At 36.4% G+C, this 23118-nt stretch overlaps 1 protein-coding gene across 1 annotated transcript in view; it reads right to left on the reverse strand.

Moving 5' to 3' along the window:
• The window catches only part of CNTN5 (contactin 5), a 473778-nt gene that overhangs the window by 22051 nt on the left and 428609 nt on the right, over positions 1-23118 (reverse strand). The window contains exon 19 of the mRNA XM_063094835.1: positions 15444-15553. Within this exon, the coding sequence (XP_062950905.1) occupies positions 15444-15553 (110 nt within the window). The remainder of the gene's footprint in view (positions 1-15443; positions 15554-23118) is intronic.

Here is a 23118-nt window from a genome sequence, read left to right on the forward strand (position 1 = left end):
TTTGTTTTAGCCTTTTGGTGACTGGTTTCATTCTGCCTTCTTTTTCCCGTTTAACTTACATCTGAAATTCCATTTTCACACACAGATACCCTCCCTCCTCCTGCTGCACAAATTAAATGCAATCTGCCTAGCATGAGTTATTGTCAGATAGCAGTGAGGCCCGTTTGTTTTTGTCTCCTGCTCTGATGATTAGAGTCAGATCATAAAGTGAAGAACCACCACCATATTTCCTTTCTCATATCCTCTGGAAGGTTTTGAATGAACACATGCAAGTCCTGCATGCAGCCCAAGAAGAACTGCTAGGGATGCCTTTTAGAAAGAATTGTAAAATGGGATGAGTTGTTTTGCCCTTCCTTTTCTCTGAATAACAAGCTCTAAAAAGTTTAGAATTGAAACTAGGATATTGTGCACTTGTGCCCCTGCTACAAAAATAAATTGTTGCCATTGTTAAAATGATTTTAACCATTAAAAAGATATAAATACAGCTAATAATACTCTTACAAGAAGAGCAAAATAAACATAAGCATTATAAACTTGGCAATCATGAGGGACTTCATTCCACAGGCAGAATATACAACATCATATTAAATAAAGTATGTGGAATGAAAAAAAGATATTTTTATACTTTATTCAGTAAATAAAACTATTCCATTAGTTGATTTATTATTTTATTTAGGAAAATTGAAGACGTTGTAGGGACAGGAGCATATCTCATGCAAACAGAAACTTACACCCATTGGCATGGATTTATTCTCACCAACATTTCTTCAGAGAATTGGGATGTCAAAAATTCCTGGGGTAATTATGGACAGATGAATTGTATTGTTCCAATGTCTTTCTTTTTTGTTTACTTAAATTTCCCATATAGCTCTCTCTTAGACTGTGAGTGTTTTTAGGGCAAAGACTAGATCTCATTAATTTGTATATTTCCAGTGCCTAGTACACTGCCTGATATTTAATGTTTGGTGAGTGAAGGAATAAAAAAATCATTTAATATTTCCTTATTATAATTTCCTTCATCCTTCTTCTTGATCTGGGAAAATCAGGGAAAAGACTGTGAAATTTGGCCTTATTCTTTACTCTCCCTTTTTGCCAGACTGTCATCTGCTTTGAATTTGTATGCATGTAAAGATCCTCATATGCTCTGAAAAGCTTGAGGGACTCCACCCTAGGATTCAGGGATTACCATTCACAAGACACTTTATTCTGGTGAGTTCATAAATTCAAAACTGAACCTAATAACTTACTTGCATGGGCCAGTGACAAGGATGGCAATCCAGATGGTCAGCCATGGTTAGTCATGAATCAAGGTTGCTGGATAAACACAGCCCATTTCCAATTTTCAATCATGCTGCATATCATAAGCTAGACATTTCACATATCCCAATGGCAATGCTTTCTACATTTAGTCTTTGCAATCATAAAATCTCAAGCTACTTCCATGTAAGTAATCAAAATTCTCAAATGGGTGGTTCTAAGAGAATGTCAACCAAATTATTTAAATATTTATAAAATACAATTAGATGGATTGGTATCTGCATTTGTGATTTCATATATTTTTATTTCTTCAGATGGGTATTTTCATGAGGCAGTGCTATTCTTATAGAATGCAGTCTTAAAAGATTGCTGAAAGGGAAAGAACACTTTTTCTTTTTAGAGGAATTTTAATCTAGCCTAATGGAGATATTCAGAAACACTCATGGATGGATCCACTTATAAATGGTAAGGAATGATAGCACTAAAATGTTCTCAAGCCCCTTACCATTCAACACATTGTCTTGAGGGGTTAGGAGTTGTAATTCTGACCCTATCATTTTGGCATAGCTATTCTTATCATCTTAATTGCCATGACGATCCTATGAGATAGAGCAATTAGTTAACATCAAACATCAATCACTGTTTTATTTGAATTAATTGATTAATGTATTTAAAAGTGTCAAGTTAGTTGCAGATGAAAATAAGTTTAAGTCAAAACGCTGGGTCCATTATTTCTTAAACCAATTAAGATGTAATAAATTCTTCATTATAAAAGGCAAAAATGCCAAATGTAAGTAGATTATTGACAGATTACATTAGGGGAAGCCTCTGACTGAAATCCTTACTCCTGCCCTGTATGGCTGCATCACGGAAAAGATTGTCAAAACCAAGTCATCAGCAAAAGGAGCTACACATTTGAGACTTAGGATTAAAACAAAAACCAAAAACAAAAACCCAAGAAAATAGACAGTCTCCCTTGCTAGAATGTGAACTTTATAAAGGTGGAAATTCTGTTCTATTTATTGTTTTAGCCTGAAGTCTGTACCAAATATAGCAGGTACTCAATAAATATTAGTTGAGTAAAGAAATGAATAAATAATAAATGAGAATCGGATGAAACACACAGAAAGCCAGATAGGGACAAATGACCACAACCCCAGGGTTACAATTAGAGTCAGGCTGCAACCAAAGTCTGGAGCATCTGCAGTGAGAGTCAGAACTGAGGAGGGAGAGCACAATAATAGGGACTTGGACGGGGGAGACCAGGTAGGGCCACGGGAACTTTAAGGACTTTACTGCCCTTGATGTGTCCATTTTCTCTCTAAATGACCCCTGCTCCAGCGTAGCCTCCTCCAATTAATAGGTGGGAAAATACAAAGATTTCAGAGTCAAGTGTGTCACAGATAGTTTCAAGTTTGATTATTTATGAGGGGAATGCATTGAGGTGTTATATTAGTTAATACCACAGTATGTATTCCAGAGATACAGTTGTCAATATCAAAGCAACAGATGAGTATGTGCTTGACAGGAAACATATTCTAGAAGGAAATAAATCTATGCACATGACTTCAGAAATGATTTCTTATTGCTCATTTACCTCCCCTATCGTACGTGGTACATCAAGGGAAATTTTCCACATAAAATTCTCATCTTTTTTTTTTTTTTTTTTAAATTTTATTTTGTCGATATACATTGTAGCTGATTATTGCTCCCCATCACCAAAACCTCCCTCCCTTCTCCCTCCCCCCTCCCCCCCAACAATGTCCTTTCTGTTTGCTTGTTGTATCAACTTCAAATAATTGTGGTTGTTATATCTTCTTCCCCCCCCCCCCGGTTTGTGTGTGTGTGTGTGTATGTGTGTGTGTGAATTTATATATTAATTTTTAGCTCCCTCCAATAAGTGAGAACATGTGGTATTTCTCTTTCTGTGCCTGACTTGTTTCACTTAATATAATTCTCTCGAGGTCCATCCATGTTGTTGCAAATGGCAGTATTTCATTCGTTTTTATAGCTGAGTAGTATTCCATTGTGTAGATGTACCACATTTTCTGTATCCACTCATCTGATGATGGGCATTTGGGCTGGTTCCAACTCTTGGCTATTGTAAAGAGTGCTGCGATGAACATTGGGGAACAGGTATACCTTCGACTTGATGATTTCCATTCCTCTGGGTATATTCCCAACAGTGGGATGGCTGGGTCGTATGGTAGATCTATTTGCAATTGTTTAAGGAACCTCCATACCATTTTCCATAGAGGCTGCACCATTTTGCAGTCCCACCAACAATGTATGAGAGTTCCTTTTTCTCCGCAGCCTCGCCAGCATTTATCGTTCATAGTCTTTTGGATTTTAGCCATCCTAACTGGGGTTAGATGGTATCTCAATGTGGTTTTGATTTGCATTTCCCGGATGCTGAGTGATGTTGAGCATTTTTTCATATGTCTGTTGGCCATTTGGATATCTTCCTTAGAGAAATGCCTACTTAGCTCTTTTGCCCATTTTTTAATTGGGTTGCTTGTTTTCTTCTTGTAAAGTTGTTTGAGTTCCTTATATATTCTGGATATTAATCCTTTGTCAGATGTATATTTTGCAAATATTTTCTCCCACTCTGTTGGTTGTCTTTTAACTCTTTTAATTGTTTCTTTTGCTGTGCAGAAGCTTTTTAGTTTGATATAATCCCATTTGTTTATTTTTCCTTTGGTTGCCCGTGCTTTTGGGGTCGTATTCATGAAGTCTGTGCCCAGTCCTATTTCCTGAAGTGTTTCTCCTATGTTTTCTTTAAGAAGTTTTATTGTCTCAGGGTGTATATTTAAATCCTTAATCCATTTTGAGTTGATTTTAGTATACGGTGAGAGGTATGGATCTAGTTTCATTCTCCTGCATATCGATATCCAGTTATCCTAGCACCACTTGCTGAAGAGGCAGTCCCTTCCCCAGTGAATAGGCTTGGTGCCTTTGTCAAAGATCAGATGGCAGTAAGTGTGTGGGTTGATTTCTGGATTCTCTATTCTATTCCATTGGTCAGTGTGTCTGTTTTTATGCCAGTACCATACTGTTTTGGTTATTATAGCTTTGTAGTATAGCTTAAAGTCAGGTAGTGTTATGCCTCCAGCTTTATTTTTTTTGCTCAGCATTGCTTTGGCTATTCGTGGTCTTTTATTGTTCCATATAAATGTCTGAATAGTTTTTTCCATTTCTGAGAAAAATGTCTTTGGAATTTTGATGGGGATTGCATTGAATTTGTATATCACTTTGGGTAGTATGGACATTTTCACTATGTTGATTCTTCCAATCCAAGAGCATGGAATATCTTTCCATCTTCTTGTATCCTCTCTAATTTCTCTCAGCAGTGGTTTGTAGTTCTCATTATAGAGATTTTTCACCTCCTTGGTTAACTCAATTCCTAAGTATTTTATTTTTTTGGTGGCTATTGTAAATGGGCAGGCTTTCTTGATTTCTCCTTCTGCATGTTCACTATTGGAGAAAAGAAATGCTACTGATTTTTGTGTGTTGATTTTGTATCCTGCTACTGTGCTGAAATCATTTATCAATTCCAACAGTATTTTTGTAGAGGTTTTAGGCTGTTCGATATATAGGATCATGTCATCTGCAAACAGGGACAGTTTGACTTCATCTTTTCCAATCTGGATGCCCTTTATTTCCTTCTCTTCTCTGATTGCTCTGGCTAGTACTTCCAACACTATGTTGAATAGGAGTGGTGAGAGTGGGCATCCTTGTCTAGTGCCTGTTCTTAAAGGAAAAGCTTTCAGCTTGTCCCCATTGAGGATGATATTGGCAGTGGGTTTGGCATATATGGCTTTAATTATGTTGAGATACTTTCCCTCTATACCTAACTTATAGAGGGTCTTTGTCATGAATGAGTGCTGAACTTTATCAAATGCTTTTTCAGCATCTATAGAGATGATCATATGGTCCTTGTGTTTGAGTTTATTAATATGGTGTATCACATTTATTGATTTGCGTATGTTGAACCAACCTTGCATCCCTGGGATGAATCCCACTTGATCATGATGAATCATTTTTCATATGTGTTGCTGTATTCTGTTTGCTAGTATTTTAGTGAGGATTTTTGCATCTATATTCATCAAGGATATCGGCCTGTAGTTTTCTTTTTTGGTTATATCTTTACCTGGTTTTGGTATCAGGATGATGTTTGCTTCATAGAATGAGTTTGGGAGATTTGCGTCCGTTTCAATCTTTTGGAATAGTTTGTAAAGAATCGGTGTCAATTCCTCTTTGAATGTTTGGTAAAATTCTGCTGTGAATCCATCTGGTCCTGGGCTTTTCTTTGTTGGGAGCCTTCTGATAACAGCTTCAATCTCCTTTATTGTTATTGGTCTGTTCAAATTTTCTACGTCTTCACGGTTCAGTTTTGGGAGCTTGTGTGTGTCCAGAAATTTATCCATTTCCTCCAGATTTTCAAATTTGTTGGCGTATAGTTGTTTATAGTAGTCTCGAATGATTCCTTGTATTTCAGATGAATCAGTTGTAATATCGCCTTTTTCATTTCTAATTTTTGTTATTTGAGTCTTCTCTCTTCTTTTTTTTTGTTAGCCATGCTAATGGTTTGTCAATTTTATTTATCTTTTCAAAAAACCAACTTTTTGATTCGTTGATCTTTTGAATTGTTTTTTGGTTTTCAATTTCATTCAGTTCTGCTCTGATCTTAATGATTTCTTTCCGTCTGCTAACTTTAGGATTGGATTGTTCTTGTTTTTCTAGTTCTTTAAGGTGAAGTGTTAGGTTGTTCACTTGCCATCTTTCCATTCTTCTGAAGTGAGCATTTAATGCAATAAATTTTCCCCTCAATACTGCTTTTGCAGTATCCCACAGGTTTTGGTATGATGTATCATTGTTTTCATTAGTTTCAATAAACTTTTTGATTTCCTGCTTGATTTCTTCTTGGACCCATATGTCATTAAGTAGAATGCTGTTTAATTTCCATGTGTTTGTATAGTTTCCAGAGTTTTGTTTGTTATTAATTTCTAGTTTTAATCCATTGTGGTCTGAGAAGATACATGGGATAATTCCAATTTTTTTGAATTTATTGAGACTTGATTTGTGACCTAATATGTGATCTATCCTGGAGAATGATCCATGTGCTGATGAGAAGAATGAATATTCTGAGGTTGTTGGGTGGCATGTTCTGTAGATATCTGCCAATTCCAATTGGTCTAGAGTCTTGTTTAGATCTTGTGTTTCTCTACTGATTCTTTGCCTAGATGATCTGTCTAATAATGACAGTGGAGTGTTCAGGTCCCCTGCTATTATGGTATTAGTGTCTATTTCCTTCTTTAGGTCTAATAGAGTTTGTTTTATAAATCTGGCTGCTCCAACATTGGGTGCGTACATATTTATGATTGTTATGTCTTCTTGATGGATCAGTCCTTTTATCATTAAGTAGTGTCCCTCATTGTCTCTTTTTATGGTTTTTAGTTTAAAGTCTATTTTGTCAGATATAAGAATAGCCACTCCAGCTCGTTTTTCTTTTCTGTTTGCATGGTAAATCTTTTTCCATCCTTTCACTCTTAGTCTGTGTGCATCTTTATGGGTGAGGTGGGTCTCTTGTAGGCAGCATATAGTTGGGTCCTGCTTTTTGATCCAGTCAGCCAGTCTGTGTCTTTTAATTGGGGAATTTAAGCCTTTAACATTAAGAGTTGTTATTGAAAGGTGTTGATTTATTCCTAGCATTTTATTGGTTGTTTGGTTGTCTTAGGTGTCTTTTGTTCCTTGCTTTCTGATTTACTGTTTCGTTTCTTTGTTTGTTGGTTCCTTAGGTTGTAGATAGTGTTTTTGTTAGCTTGTTTTCTCTTCATGAATGCCATTTTTATTGTACTAGAGGGTTTAGATTTTTCTTAGGTTTTTATGGCAGTGGTAGTTATTTTTCAGGAACCAAACCCAGTATTCCCTTGAGGATTTCTTGTAAGGGTGGTCTTGTGGTAGTGAACTCCCGCAGTTTTTGTTTGTCTGAGAAATATACTATTTGCCCCTCATTTCGGAAGGATAGCCTTGCAGGGTAGAGTATTCTTGGCTGGCAATCTTTGTCTTTTAGTATTTTGAAAATATCATCCCATTCCTTTCTAGCTTTTAGGGTTTGTGATGAAAAGTCTGATGTTAACCTGATTGGGGCTCCCTTATAGGTGATTTGACACTTCTCTCTTGCAGCTTTTAAGATTCTCTCTTTGTCTCTGAGTTTTGCTAAAATTCTCATCTTGACTTCTTTTAACTGCATTTGTCTGAGGTTAAAATAGTTTTCTGAGGTGGTTAATTATACTCCCTTATTAAAATCTTCGGTGCAAAAACGTATTCAGATGTTGTGTCTTGCTCTTAATCATTTCTGATACCAACATCGAAGAGCTGTAATTGTCATGACTATCAAAACACCCTGAAATCCTGACAAGAGACTTAGACAATTCTGCATCAAATAAAGATGATGATGGGCTGAGAGCTCCTGAATTGAGGTTCCCTCTTCCCAAATTATTGCCAATAATTGTTGTTTAGATAACAGTGGTATTATGAGGAGTGTTAAATGCCTATGATCTCATGTAACTAAACTGACAACATTAGGGATATTCATTACTTATTTGATTATGGAGGTTTTCTTAAGATCAATAACCTCTAAACCTAAGAGGCAGTTAGCATAGTTGACTATTTCCTTCTTTTTGTAAGTGGTACAATTTACCCATCTGACCAAGCCAGTGATGCAGGAGTTATCATTTCTGTTGCCTCTACTTTGGATCAGTCAGAAAATGCTGCCAACTTGCCTCTAAAATACATCCACTTCTCTCCCACTCCACTGTTAAGGCCTTAGTCTAAGCCACCGTCATTTCTTGCTTGGATTATTACAATAACCTCCTAAATTCTACTCTCTAATCTTTCTCCCCTCCCTCTTTCATTCCTCACATAAGAGCAGCCGGAGTGATGTTTTTTAAAAAAATGTAAATTGGACACTGTCACTCCCCTCCTTAAATTGCTCTATTGGCTTTCCCATGCATTTGCAGTAAAATAAAAACCCTTTCTATCATCTATATATCTGTACCGTAGTGGACTGAATTGTGTCCCCCCAAAAGTTTAATGTGCTGGAGGCTTGGTCCCCACTGTGACAGTGTTAAGAAGGTGAAAAATACTATTATGGTAGTTGAAAGGTGGGGCTTTGAAGAGGTAATTATATTGTAGGATTATGCTGCAGTGAATGGATTAATAATGGTGGTCAGGGCGTGGTTCTGAGAGCTTTAAAAGAAGAGCACATGACGGTTAGTTTTTCTCTGCTCCTCCATTTTCTGCCATGTGAGACCCCCCCTACATTTCTGTAAAGCCACCATCAAAGAAGACCCTCACCAGATATGTTCACTGGACATTGGACTTCCTAGCCTCTGAATCTGTAAGCAATGAATTTCATTTTCTTATGAATTACCCAGTTCCATATACGTTGTTATAAGCAACAGACATGGACTAATACACGTACATAATCGTATCTCTGCCTAACTCCCTGACTACTTTTAATTCCTTTCACACCATTGCTCACTAAAGTCCAGAGCGTCACTTCTTTCTGTTCCTCAAAGGAACCAGGTTTGTTCTACCTTTGAACTTCTATGTGTATTGTTATCTGAGCTTTTCTTACTCACTTACATGTTTGTGTGTTTATTTTTTTTGTCTTCTACTATTAGGATGTACCAATCATTACAGCAGAATCTTATGTATTTTAGTCACACTTTCTAATTCAGAAAAAATAGGACAGGTAACAGAAAACACTGTCCCCTCAATTTTCAAAATGGTACAGTTAGTGCCTTTCTAGTAACTTGCTTTTTCAGACATTGCAGGAAAAATTGAACTTATGGCCAGAAAAATGAATCATATGACTGATATGATAAGTACTTAAAATGTGAAACCAATCCCATTAGTTCTGGTGACAAATGCCCTTGTTTCAAATATTTCCTTTATTGTCACCATGCTCAGATTTCTATCATCAGTAAATATAGCTATGGTGGTGGTAGGGATAGACTAGAGGAGGGAGATAGGAGGAAGATAAAGTATTAAGCTTTAGGAAGTTACTACATTTTAGTAATTAATTAGATCTTTTACTATGTGACATTTTTGAAAGAGAAAAATAGGTGGAGAGAAGAGGAGAAAGTAAGTTCCAGGGTGGATAAAGCGAAGGACAGAGGTAGAGCTCTCTTTAACGGAATAAAGAGTGCGGAAAAGAAAGGGTGGGAGAGATCCTGATAAGCTTTATTTATATCACATTTAGTCTTAAATCTACATGCAACTATGCATCTATGAGACAGTATAAATCAAAGAAGTCTTTGCCAAATGTATTTTACTTAAATAGCAGTTAATGTGGCCACTATTTGGCCACTGATATATGACATTTTAATTATTTTCTGATAATAAAAACATATATTTAATTTTCCAATTATCAAGATGTTGACTTTTTTTTTTTTCAGGGAACAAGATGCTATGCTTTTAAAACTACAATTTATAATACACTATAAAATAGTACAGTATAGATGATACTCTGCCCAGGGATTCTGTCCTGTTTCTGTGTGTAAAATCAGTTGTCAGAGTTTGTGTGGATTTATTTTAATTCAAAACTGTGGTCATGGTGATGATTGTCCCAGAATTTGATTCATTTCTATTAACTTTCTACCCTTAAAGATATTCAATTTTTATTTGTGATAAGTTTTCATTTTGAATATAATAGATTTAGCAAAAATATTGTGCTCTGACATTGAGTGTCACTCGTGAGTGATCTTGATCTTCCAGTCAAACCTTGATCCCCCACACCCCATAAAACCTCTGTCATCAAGGTTACTAGAGTCTCCACATTGGCAAATGCATCTAGCAATCTCAGGCCTCATCTTTCTGAATTTCTCAGCAGCATTTCACTCCATGAACATTCTCTCCATCTTGAAATTCTTCTCTTGGCTTCTGCATCTCTTCAGGGTCTTCCTCTTAGTTTCTTTCACCACACCCTTTCTTTCTTGAGCTTCAAATGGTGGGGCACCACAGGGCTCTGTTCATCTTCTTTATCAATACTCCGTGATCTCAGCTGGTATATGCAGAAAAACCATCATTCTCTTACTATAAGACCACCTTGGCAACTCTTTTAAGAAATAAAGAAGTTATAAAATTTAACATATTTAAAGCAGAATCCTTGATTTTTACTCTAAAGCCTTTTCTTCTTTCTGAGTTCCTCGTCTCTGTGAATGACAATGCCATTCCTCCAGTTTCTTGGGTCAGAAAGCTCTGGAATTGTCTATGACGCCTCTTTTCTTCATAGCCCACATTTAATTCATTATCAAATCCTGTCATACCTTCCTTCAAAGCATATCATAACAGGTCCATTTCTCACCAACTTCACTGCTACCACTCTAGTAGAAACCAACCTCCCTGTCACCTATGTTGGAACAACCACCTCTCCACTCTTTTCCCTGAAGTCTTCCCTAGTGTCTATTCTCCACCCTGTAGGCTGAGAGAGGCTTTTAAACTATGTCAGATCTTGACTTGACTCTCTTTGTTAAAAATACTGTAATGGCTTCTCCTTATACTTGGGATAAAATCCAAACTTCCTTTCATGGTTCACAAGACCCCATATAATCAGGTCATTGTCCTGGTGATCTCTCATAATTCTGCTATCACCCCCACATCCCTTGTTGCTCAGTACTCTCTTGCCAAAATCACTCCCTTCCTCTTTTTGGGGGAAGTGCAGCAGGCTCCTAGTCGAGAGCCTTTGGCTTGCTATTCTCTCTGCCTCTCTGTCATTCAGTCATATTTTTACTAAAACGTCACAACCTCAAAAAGGTAACTTCTCAGACATCAATAATCAATAATCTCATACTGTCTACCTTCTCTTCTTGCTCTGTTTTATTTTTCTACACAGCATTTAACATCAACTGAAATTATATCACACACTTATTTACGAGCTTGTTTACTGTTTGCCTTCCCTACTACCATATAAGCTTCACAAGGACAGGAACTTTATTTGCTCATTATTTTATCCCCGGTGTTTAGCTCAGTGTTTGGTTCTTAGCAGGACTTCACAAATGTTTGTTGAGCAAATGAATGATTTATATTGAGGGAGAATTGTGCACAAATCTTAATCTCGTGTGATCTCTACAGGACCTCATAGAGAAATGTCAATTCAGTGAGTCACGGTGGTTATGTGCTCTAATGCTATAAGGGCAGGTAAAAACAAGGTTGAGAATGACTGGCTGTGTGAGGGAGCACTGGTTGGGATGTAGGAGGCTGGATCTTCACTCTTCTGTGCACCAGAACACACCTTATGGCCTTCTGAAAGTATGCACACCAGAGACCTCCCCTCAGATGTTCTGATTCAGAGGTTGCTATGGATTAAATGTGCCCCCTGCCCAGGGTTCAAGTATTAGAAACTTAATATACATTACAACGGTATTAAGAAGGTGGGAAATCCTATTACGATAATTGACAGGTGGGGCCTTTAAGAGGTGATTGGATTGTAAGAACTGTACACTCATGAATGGATTAATCCATTCGTGGTTTAATGGGTGGTAGTGGGTGTGGTTCTGATGACTTTAAAAGAAGAGCAAGTGAGGATGTTAGCTGGTTAGTTCTCTCCTGCTCAGCCCATTCACCCTGTGTTGCTGTAGAAGGCCTTCACCAGATATGTGTTCCTTGGACTTCGGACAACCCAGCCTCCAAAACTGTAAAAAATAACTTTCATTTCTTCATGAATTACCAAGTTTCCAGTATTCTGTTATAAGCTACAGGGAATGCATTAATACAGAGGTCCAGGGTAGATATACACTTATGAAGTTGTTTTAGGTTGTGCTCCTTAGAAGAAGAGCTTGAGATAAGGATTTGGATACATATGATTTATTGTGGCAGTGCTTGCAGGCAAAATCTGTAAGAAATGGAGGAAAGCTAGATAGGGAAGGAGAGAGAGCTGAGCAAGACCATGGTCCAGGTAATCCAGGCTTGCCCTGTTGCACACGGCAAGGGATCTTGATCATAAAGCACACCATAAAGTTGTGTCCTTCTAGAGGAAAAGGACCAGTATCAGTCAGTCATTGGCCTTGGGCTGCCTGATTGTGCGAGAGGTAACTTTCCAGGAAAGGCAGCCCCACAGTGGTGGGCAGTTCTCCAGAGGGGAAGTTGAGAACCATTAATAGCCAACACTCACAGCAGCTGGAGAATGGTGCATCAGCCCAGTGAAGGGAGCTGGAGAGGCCACCACAGTGGCTTCTACAGTCATATTAAAAGGGGCTGAAGGGACATGAGAAACAATTACATTGTATATTGATAAAATAAAATTTAAAAAAAGAAAAAAAAGGGGCTGATTGTGAAGCAAAGACATTCATTTATTGAACAAATATTTATTGTGGCCTGTCATAGGCCAAGTACTATCAGTTGCTGGGATTTAGTGATGAACAGAATTGGTTCCTACAGCAAGGATAGTGAGAAACAGAGATATTATTCAACTAAACATGCAATCATAATAAGATACATACATACATCACTCCAAATAGTGAATGGAGGCATGATTATAGAAATAAGTCCATGATATCATATAGGTAGGTAATGATTTCTCATAAATGGTCTTGCTGTAACTCTTAGAAAGATTGTATAAATTCTTTATCATGATAATCATTATCTAATGCTAACTGTATGTTAATCAAATAGTTATCAGGCATTATTTGAAAACTGAAATAGAATGAAAATGTATATTTTCAATCTGGAAATCATTTTAGTATACAAGTTCCTTGCTTGATCGTTGTTCAAAAAACAAGATGATTTTCTCTGAATGGGAGGTGAAGCAGAAGAAAAGTAAGAATTACAAATTTAAATGCAACTAAGGTCTTGGGTTAGATGCTAATTCTTTTTTGTCTTTTAGAAATTACCCCCCTAGTGAGGTTGCAGAGAAAAAGGAACTCTCATACATTGTTGGTGGGACTGCAAAATGGTGCAGCCTCTATGGAAAATAGTATGGAGGTTCCTTAAACAATTGTAGATAGATCTACCATATGACCCAGCTATCCCACTGCTAGGAATATACCCAGAGGAATGGAAATCATCAAGTCAAAGGTATACCTGTTCTCCAATATTCATTGCAGCACTCTTTACAATAGCTAACAGTTAGAACCAGCCCAAATATCCATCATCAGATGAGTGGATATGGAAAATGTGGTACATCCACACAATGGAATACTACTCAGCTATAAAAAAGAATGAAATACTGCCATTTGCAACAACATGGATGGACCTAGAGAGAATTATATTAAGTGAAACAAGTCAGGCACAGAAAGAGAAATACCACATGTTCTCACTTATTTGTGGGAGGTAAAAATAAATAAATAAATACACAAACAACTGGGGGGAGGAGGGAAGAAGACACAACAATTACAATTCCTTGAAGTTGATACCACAAGCAAACAGAAAGGAGATTGTTGGGACAGAGGGAGGAGAGAGAGGAGGGAGGGAGGTTTCAGTAATAGGCCACAATAATCAACCACATTGTATACTGACAAAATAAAATAAAATTTATAAACAAACAAACAAACAAATAAATAAATAAAAGAAATTACCCCCCTAATTCCTATCCTTAATGTGGCACTAGGGCTAATGTAGGAATTCTGCTGTCGCCGCCCATTGTAGTGCTCTTTATCCTGTTGGTGATGCCAATTGTAAAGCTAGGCCACCACGCCAGTTGTCGGGCTCTTTTACCCGCTGGTAATCCTGCACCGACTGGGCCATTTGCCGAGCTAGGGCTGGGTCTGGAGCTCCCAGACCCCTCAAGCCCGTTCCAGACTGGATCACAAACCCTTCATACACCAGGCTGGGTCCCCAGACCCCTCACATGCCAGGCTGGGTCACCAGACCCTTTACACGCAGGTCTGTGAGCTAGGTAACTGGCAAACAGATCCTTGGAAGCCAGGTTGGAAAGGTGTGGCTGCTCCTGCGGCGGCTGCCAGAGGCAATAAACTCCAGCCAAGGGGGCGGCGCTGGGCAGGTGCACTAACTCTGCCTCACACAACCTATTCACAGCAAATGCTTGGCAGGATTCTGAACGTCTGAGGGGCACTGACCATTTTCCTATATTTTCCCAACACCTGACTAGCAAACCAAGGTAAGAATGAAAACAAGAGCTGTATGAGAAGCAGGAATCTTGTTATCAAGGAATATTCGACTTCACAGACTGCCCACAGTCTTCTAGTTTTTCTGAAGCTAAAATTTCATTGACATCATTGAATTGGTATGAAATGTTCACCAATATAAGTCTGGCATAACTGTGTTTAAAAGTTTAAGGGACAAAAAAGTCATTTGACTAATTAGATACAGATCACTAAGATCCAAACAAGGTTTGAAAATTCAGTATTAGAGTTAAGACTTGTCAAGAAAGTACGAAAGGAAATCTACTTTTTAAACATTAAGTTATTAGAAAAAAAGACACAAAACATTTTTTAACCACCAATAAATTGGATACCAGTAAATATCCACTTGAAGCTCCTGATTTTATCTAAAGCTCAATTGCATCTCTTTTTTTAATCTTTGCAATGGAAACTACTGTACCAGAAAACAAGCCAGCTAATGAGTGACATAATGCATGTCAGTAAAATAGTGTTTCTTACTGTCTTTAGCATACAGCAAAATTTCAAAGGAATATAATTCTGTTTAAGTGTCATGCTGTGGATTGAATTGTGTCCCCCATGTCCGTGTATTAGAAACTTAATTCCCACTGTGACAGTGTTAAGACGGTGGGAAATCCTATTATGGTGATTGAAAAGTAGGTCCTTGAGAGGTGATTAGATTGTGAGGACCATGCCCTAGTAAATGGATTAATAAGTTGATGGTTTGATGGTGATCATGGGCATGGTTCTTAGGCTGTAAAAGGAGAGCATGTGATGAGCTCTCTCTCTCTTCTGCTCAAGCCATCTGCCATCTCTCAATGTGATACCCTGTGTCACTGAAGTCACCATCAAAGAAAGCCATCACCAGATCTGTTCCCTGAACTTTCGACTTCTCAGTCTTCAAAATTGTAAGCAATATTCTTTCTTTACAAATTACCCAGTTTCACGTATTTCTGTTATAAGCCACAGAAACAGATTAAAGCATGTCACCAAACCATCTCTTTAGGAGAATGTAGTGTGAGTGGAAATAACAAGGTTTATTTTCAATAATTTTGTTCATACCTCAAATCCCTGTGGTCTTCCTAGACTCTCTTTAATATATTTCCACGCAACGAGGATCTCTGACACAGACACACTTGTAGCCTTGACATCTGTGGGAGCAGCACTGGGTTCTGAATGAAGGAAAATGAAAATAATAAATCACAATTGTAACGAGTTGTGTCTATCAAAGCATTACCCCTGAATCTGCTGGATGCTAATTTCCTTCTACCTTATTTTTGAAATGAACTGCTGTTGTAGTTATGAAAAACACAACAAGATAAAAAGATAATCTTGTTAGATAATTATACTTGGGTCAAGTCTCATCAATACCTTACCAATGACAAGTGACAAATCTAGCAAGACAAGAAAAGATCTTTGTTCTTAGATTAGCTAGGACATTTCTGAAGAAGTTAAATTGTCTGACTTAAATTGCCTACCAGTCTAGCATAATAATCAAAAGGATGGTCTGTGGAGTCAGGCTTTCAACATGTGTGTGTGTGTGTGTGTGTCAGGCTTTCAACGTGTGTGTGTGTGTGTGTGTGTGTGTGTGTGTGTATGGCCGCTGTTGTTTTTTTGTCCTTAAAAAATTTAGTCATTTATTTACCTTTAGGTAAGTTGGTTCATCTCTTTCTAAGCCCTAGTTCCCTCATCTTTAATATGGGCATAATAAGAGTATTTATCTCATAGATTTTTAAAGTTAGTTTTAATTTGAATAATACATATACAATATTTAGTACTGTGCTTGACACTTAAAATGTTCATTCACAAGCTATAACATTATTATTACTTTATTTATGTTTTACCTTAGGCAGGCACAAACAGTCTAAATTTCATTAGATATTTTTTTATTGTTCCAACCACAAAACTACAATTTTATGATTGTATAAAAATTATGTTATGAATCATGATATTTAAAAGGTGTGCTTTGACTTTTAAGACAGGTGTGAACAGAAGAGGAAAGTCCTTGAAGGTCTCGGTACTGCCTTTGCTCAAAACTACCTCTTTTTGTTTCTATGCTCAGTGACCTTTTGCACTATTTTTTTCAAATGCACAGTGTCTGACTGGCATCCATCAAGCAGTGCACTTTATTTGAGGTTGCACTTTATACGAGGAACAAAATATTTCTAGTTTTGACATGGCTGAATCATAAATACTGTGTCATGAACACACGTTAAATGAAATGGCAGAATAAAGGCCATACGTTAGTTCAAACTGTTTTGTACAAAGTCTATTAAGAAAATCCTATCCTATAAAAATTGTAGAGACTTTGGTGCTAACCCTAGATCATTGACAAGATTTCAAATTTATTGGTTAATTTTTTTTTTTAGACTCAGGGAACTATATGGAAATGATAGAGTTCCAAATAAGATTTTTAAGAGGCATTAGTACAAATATTGAAGGAATTATAACCATTTTTTGAGATCTTTCCTTTTTTAATAGATGGTGGTCATACATTTATATGGAATGTATTTATATATTATTAATTTAAAAATATCAGTCAAAAACATCTACCCTATTGCTGTAAAAGATGCCCACAAAAGACTTTTCTAAAGATAGATGCTTGCAACAAGCAGTGGTTTTCTTTCGGTAAAGCCTTTGTTGAAATCACACTGTAATTGTGTCAACTCAAAGTGCTTTGGCAAATTCACATTAACCTTTGCACAGAAGCTGACATTAATTCCTGCCATGGTATAAATTGTAATTTCTCATTTTGTTACCCTTTGTATATCTTTGAATATTTTCTTTCCCTCATTCCACTTTCTGACTCCCTATTATTTGTGCATCTACCTGATTTAAAAAAAACGCATTCTGGGAGAAGTTTCTACTTCATTCTAGAATTCTATTAGCATATTTACAGTAGACTTTTTTTAAATTGCTATTTTGTAGGAGTTAAAATTCTTCATTTTGCAAGTAAATAAAATGAAAACTTGATATTTTTGAGGTGTGTATAACTTGATCTGCAGGATTTAGGATGATTTATTTCATAGGGAGCAAGACTTTGGATATCATTTGTTATTTGGTAGCTGTTTTGCTTCTCTTTAGAATGAATACATTGCAAAGATTTGTGTGCCAAATGCCTTCTTTCAGCTTTTATATTATTGAAACAATTACATCTTAGTCAAAGAAGATTGCAGGGGAATAAATAATTTCAGAAGCACAAAACATGTGGTTGGGTGGCATCCTTTCTCTCTCTTTTTATCTCTAGAGAAGAATTATTTCTTTATCAGCTTTCAGTAGCACTACTCAAGTTTAAGTACTTCTCAAATAGAAAGTTAAACAAGCTAAAAAAAAAAGAAAGTAAAAGAAAATGAAAAATGTTCAGAAATCTACTTCCCAAACAAGCACCTTAATTTCTATTTAAAAGCTCTGAGGATTTAAAATCGAGGTCAGACCCAATGTAACATTTCACGGTTGCATTCTTTGGGGCTGCACATTAGAGTTGCATCTAATTGAATGAGGGTGAATGAATCAAACAAGAACTGAAGAGTCTTTTTTAACTTGTTTCACCTTCTGGATCTAAATCTATCAGAAATAGACCCTTACCGACATGAATTGGAAATTTCAGCATGTAAAAATAGTGACCTCAGTCAGTTTATTCCAGAAATTTTTATATGTTCTGTTTATAGCTGAGTGAGCATTTTTAAGTGGATCAAAAAGTTTGTTTGGATTGGGACTAGGTATTCTGTTTGGGCATCCCATTGTAACTGAATGATGAAAGGTCACAACTAGAAAGAATCTCAGAAAATCACTTAGATCAAAAGTCACAAATGGATGGCCAGTGGGTCTTCAGTCATGTTTTGTTTGTCCACATAAAGTGTTAAATTAATTTAAGCCAACATTTAAAAATAAGAATTTCTGGCTTCTCTTGGGGGAAAAAAAATGAGGGAAGATATCAAGTCTGAATTCTTGAGGAATTAGCAGACGAGGATTAGCAGTTGACTCCATCAGTCAGGGCATGTGCTTCTCAGTTTTCCAGAGTCCGTACCATTCCCTATTGTCTCAAACGGGGAGTCCTTCACTTATTTACATTTTTTACCTGACCCTTATAGACTTTGACCTCTTACCTATATAAATAGACCCATGAACTATATATATATATATATAGTACATTCTTTTGCTGCTCAATTGCCTCCAAATAACTGACAGAAATGGGTAGAAAAAGATTAGAAACAAACAAGAGACAAAATAGATGACAGGAAGACCTCAACGCAATAATAATAATAGTAAAAATAATTGCCATTTATTAAGGATTTGCCACGTTCCAAGCACTGTTCTTAATTCTTTACATGTGTTAATTAATCCTCTCAACAACCTGTTATCACTATCACCATTTTTCAGATGAAGAAATTAAGAGGCAGAGAGTTTGAGCAACTTGCCCAAGATCACACAGCTGCTAAATGGTGGAGGGAGGATTTGAACACAGTCAGGCCCTAACTGCCATTCTATTCTGCTTCTGGGCATATGTTTATATTATACAAACTTGATGCTTTTTCATTTACCGTTGCCTTCTTTACCCCCTTGCCCCTTCACGTCTAACTTCTCTCAAGAATATGAATCTTGGGCTCAGCACTTAAGCTCTCTACTGCTAGGTCTTGCCAGAATACACCTGGAACTGCATCATCATCTGTTTAACTCTGCCACAGGCTTACTATCAACTCCCTTGATTTCTATTTCATGGGCTTTTTGATAATTTTGAAACAGTTTCATTTCTCCTCATAGATCATGTCATATTTCACTATCTCTTACACTCTCCTGATCTCTAAATCACAGGATGTTTTCTGACTCCTGTCTATTACACTCAGGTAATCTGATGAAAGTTCAGGGATTTATTTCTGATATTGTACTAGTGTTACGTCTAGTAGATTCAAAGACTTAACAGGATCTCTATTTTTTTCTTTTACTTATGTTGATATTAATTAGGTCATGGATAACTCCTTCACTCCAATCTTGGGACATGAAGTGGACAGGCTGATTGATAGATTTCAGTTTCCTTTAGATTAAAAGATTTGAACAGAGTTGCCATGTTCATGAATTTAGATGATACATTTGTATTAAGTGACCTAGCAGCTGGAGTTCTCCAAGTAATACTGGGGGATGTGCTTGTAATATTGATTATACATCTGACTTCCCAAGAGGGGTAAGCAACAGCATTAATCAAAGGAGAGTTTAATAAACTCCTTGGGAGAAGGGTTATGGTTTCATTATTTAAAAATTCAGTGAAGACAGCTGTAGTTGAACTTTTATAGGCATTAATCCAAATAGATCATCTGGCAAAGACAGGAAATTATTCCTTGTATTTTTCAACTAATATCTCAATTTATTAATTTTCAAGTTCACATAAATCCCACTGAGCTCACTTTCAGCTAAAAACTAATCTGCAGAATAACACCTTATGAATGTTAAGTTTTAATTTGAGCTGTGGTAGCTCCATTTGTAAGGGGATAATTGCATGTAATTTTCTGCAAATGAAGAGAGGTTTATTTGGTTTAATAAAAATAAAAGCAGTGTATTTTTTCCACATAAGGCAAAACCCCAAAATACTAGAAAAGACCAAAAGCACATCAAAAATAAATAAATATTTTCACATATAATTAATCCATATAGAATTTCCTTCTGTTTTTCTATTAGGTATAAATGAATGCTCTGGTTCTTTCCCTTTCCAAAGTTATAGAAATGAGAACTAAGTATAATATGGATGTAAGTTTGGCTATTAGGTATTTCTAGAACTGTGGAAGTAAAAGCTGATTTAATTTTTTACCTTGGAAAGAATCACTTTTTATCACTTCTACTACCATGCATTTTAAAATAACTTATGTTGCTACTTTTCTATTCTTTAAAAAACTGGAATTATTTCCAAAAGTAGAGTATTATATAGGATTATATTACACCCTAGAAATCTGAAGTCAAATCAGGGTTAGGAATGCACATAATTCTTGCTTGGTTTAAAGGGTATAAATGTTTGATATATGTACAGGGTGTATGGAAATCCTGGCAGGCAAATATTTCTCCTTTCAGGCTTATGACAGATGTTGCTTGGCACTGACAGAGCCATTAAGGGTTATTTCTGTTGTGGAAACATTGAAAGGCTTCAAAGGCTTGAGGGTGTTAGCAGAAGAACCCTTTGGAACTTTACTGACAATATTCTAGGGCAACAGTCCACCTCAGAGTTGCGAGAGTCAAGGTCATATCCCAAGTGATTTATCAACCATCAGTACTTATAAGTGATGATTCCTTTTAATGAAAGGTCAATTCAGGGTTTTCCCTATAATAATGTAATTCTCATTTTCATACCAATAGGCTTTTTTGAGAGGAAAGAAAGAGATGGAGGATATGGACAATGCACAGAAGCGCTTATGGAAGTGTGTTCTGGATGTGAATGTCATCCTTCATCAATCTTCCAGTGGGAAATAGGTGGAGAAGTAGTACTGTAATGTGTGCCTTGTAAGTCCTTCTGTTCAGTGCTTCCCTCCAAACAACATTAGTTCTTGTGGCTGCATTTGACATATTTTTCTTCCTGGCTTGGTGTGAGCCATGAAAAGGTGGCTGCTTCATGGTGCTCTAGGCATGTAGCTTAGTGTTCTTGACATAAAGAGAAAGAACTAAGTTCATAAACAGAACTAGAAATTGAGTCTCATTCCTCTTGTTCTTGACTGCATCTAAGAATATAGAGGAATTTTAGGTGATAAACAAGTGATCTGGGTTAATGGAAGAAAGAAGCAGAATTGTCTTCTGACAATACAAGCTTAATCTTAATCTGAAATACCATCTTAACCAGATCAGTTGAGCTCTGGGCAAGCCTATGAATGATAAAATGTACACTGTGCATCTGTGTGAGCATCCATAGACAGAGGAGAGAAACCTGCGCTGACACGAGTACAATATATTGTTTTACGAGTTTATTACAAATCTTGACTCTTTTTAAAATAGTTTAATCTTTGAAATGTTCACTCCTTTTCAAGTAAAACAATTTGCCAAATGACTACAAAGGGATGTTGTTTTCCCCTTTTTATACAGCAAAAGTTGATCTATGATTATTGCTTATTCCGGGACAATTGTTTAGAAGAATATTTTACAAAACAGAATAAATTGACAGAATTTCAATTTTAGATTTGGAAGGGCTTCCAGAGATGTTTTATTTTGAGACCTTCATTTTGAAAGTGGAGGAAGATAAGGCTCAGAGAGGTGAATAAACGGACAAGGATCTTGTAGTTAGTGTGATCAGATTTGACCTCAGGTTCTGCTGACTCCAGGCAAATGCTCTCCTTTTCCGTTGTCTTGCCTTGCTTGGTTGACACAATTAAATGATGCTAACTAACACTTTACTCATATTTGTACACTAAGTTCCAAATTTCTAAATTTAATTAGTGAGCAAATGCCAAATATATGTTTGAATTTTGCTGTCAGAACAAAGGCAGACTCTATCCAGATTTCACTTGCCTGTTATCTTTCATATTTCAGTCTACCTAAATAAATGATGTGTTACTATGAAATATGTTATAGCAACAACCTCAGTGTCTTCGTAAGAAAATATGCATATTTCCATTCAACCTTGAAAGAGAAATATCCAAAGACAAGCCATTTTAAGTTTAAGGGAACACAGTATAAAACAAACAAAAAAATACCATGGTGGCGGATATACTTTGGGGCTATGTGTTTGATTACTAGGTTGAGGCAATTTTAAAGCAACAAGAATATGTACTTCCCGAATAAAACATGTACCTCAAAATAGATCTTTGGAGTGATATGTAATAGAAAATATCATATTGTATACATTCCTGGTGAGGCAGTATTGCATAATGGTTAAAGTATGTGCTTTAGAGTCATATCGACCTGGTTGAAATCCCAGCTCTGTCACTTAACTATTGTTATTCACAACTGTTACAAACTAGTAACACTAGTTTGAATTTGAGAATGTTGCTTAATCTGTCTGAGATTCAGTTTTCTAGAAAATAGATTGGGGCTTGAGGTTGCAACCTCATATTTAGTTTAAGCATTAAATTAGACAATATAAGTAATATGGTACACTGGCTTTATCTGAAAATAATTTAGAAACCTGAGATGCTAAGTGCATAGTGTCTCATTGAAAAGCCTATGATGCCTTATCATTAACTTGATTCTTCACTTTCCTGATCATTCTTATATGATGAAATTTCTGCTTCTGTTTCACAATTTGGCTCTATATTATAAAAGTGCAAGGCAGTTTTTATTGAAAAATTACACTTACATAAATCAAACATTACCTTTGTTCTTCAATATTCAAATGACCTTATTTATATTGCTCCATGAAGCTCCCAGCTTCACTGAAAGATTAATAATTCTCTTGAGCTTTCAAGTCACCCATGTGGGCACAAAGGAAGTACGGGGTAGTTTATATTGACCATGCTTCATGCTTCCATATCTATTTGGAAGATCAGATGAATGCTTTTGGTGGAACATTTTCTCAGTTATTTGTAAAGTTAGGGAATGTAAGCCTTTTTTTTTTTTTTTTTTTTACTTGTAGGGCAAATTGAAATTCTTCAGTTGAATAGAGGAAGGACTGAGAGGAAAAGCTGACTTTAGAAGGTTAAATCTATCATGCTTTGTCTCACTCAGAAAATTGCATTTTTGTATTAAAACCCAAAAGAACTCAGGATTTTGGTGTAGAAAGCTGAGTTTGAATTTCAGCCTCATCACCTATTGACTGTGACCATGAGTA

The sequence above is a fragment of the Cynocephalus volans genome, chromosome 4 (genome assembly GCF_027409185.1).
Source record: "Cynocephalus volans isolate mCynVol1 chromosome 4, mCynVol1.pri, whole genome shotgun sequence".
Classification (NCBI taxonomy): Eukaryota; Metazoa; Chordata; class Mammalia; order Dermoptera; family Cynocephalidae; genus Cynocephalus; species Cynocephalus volans.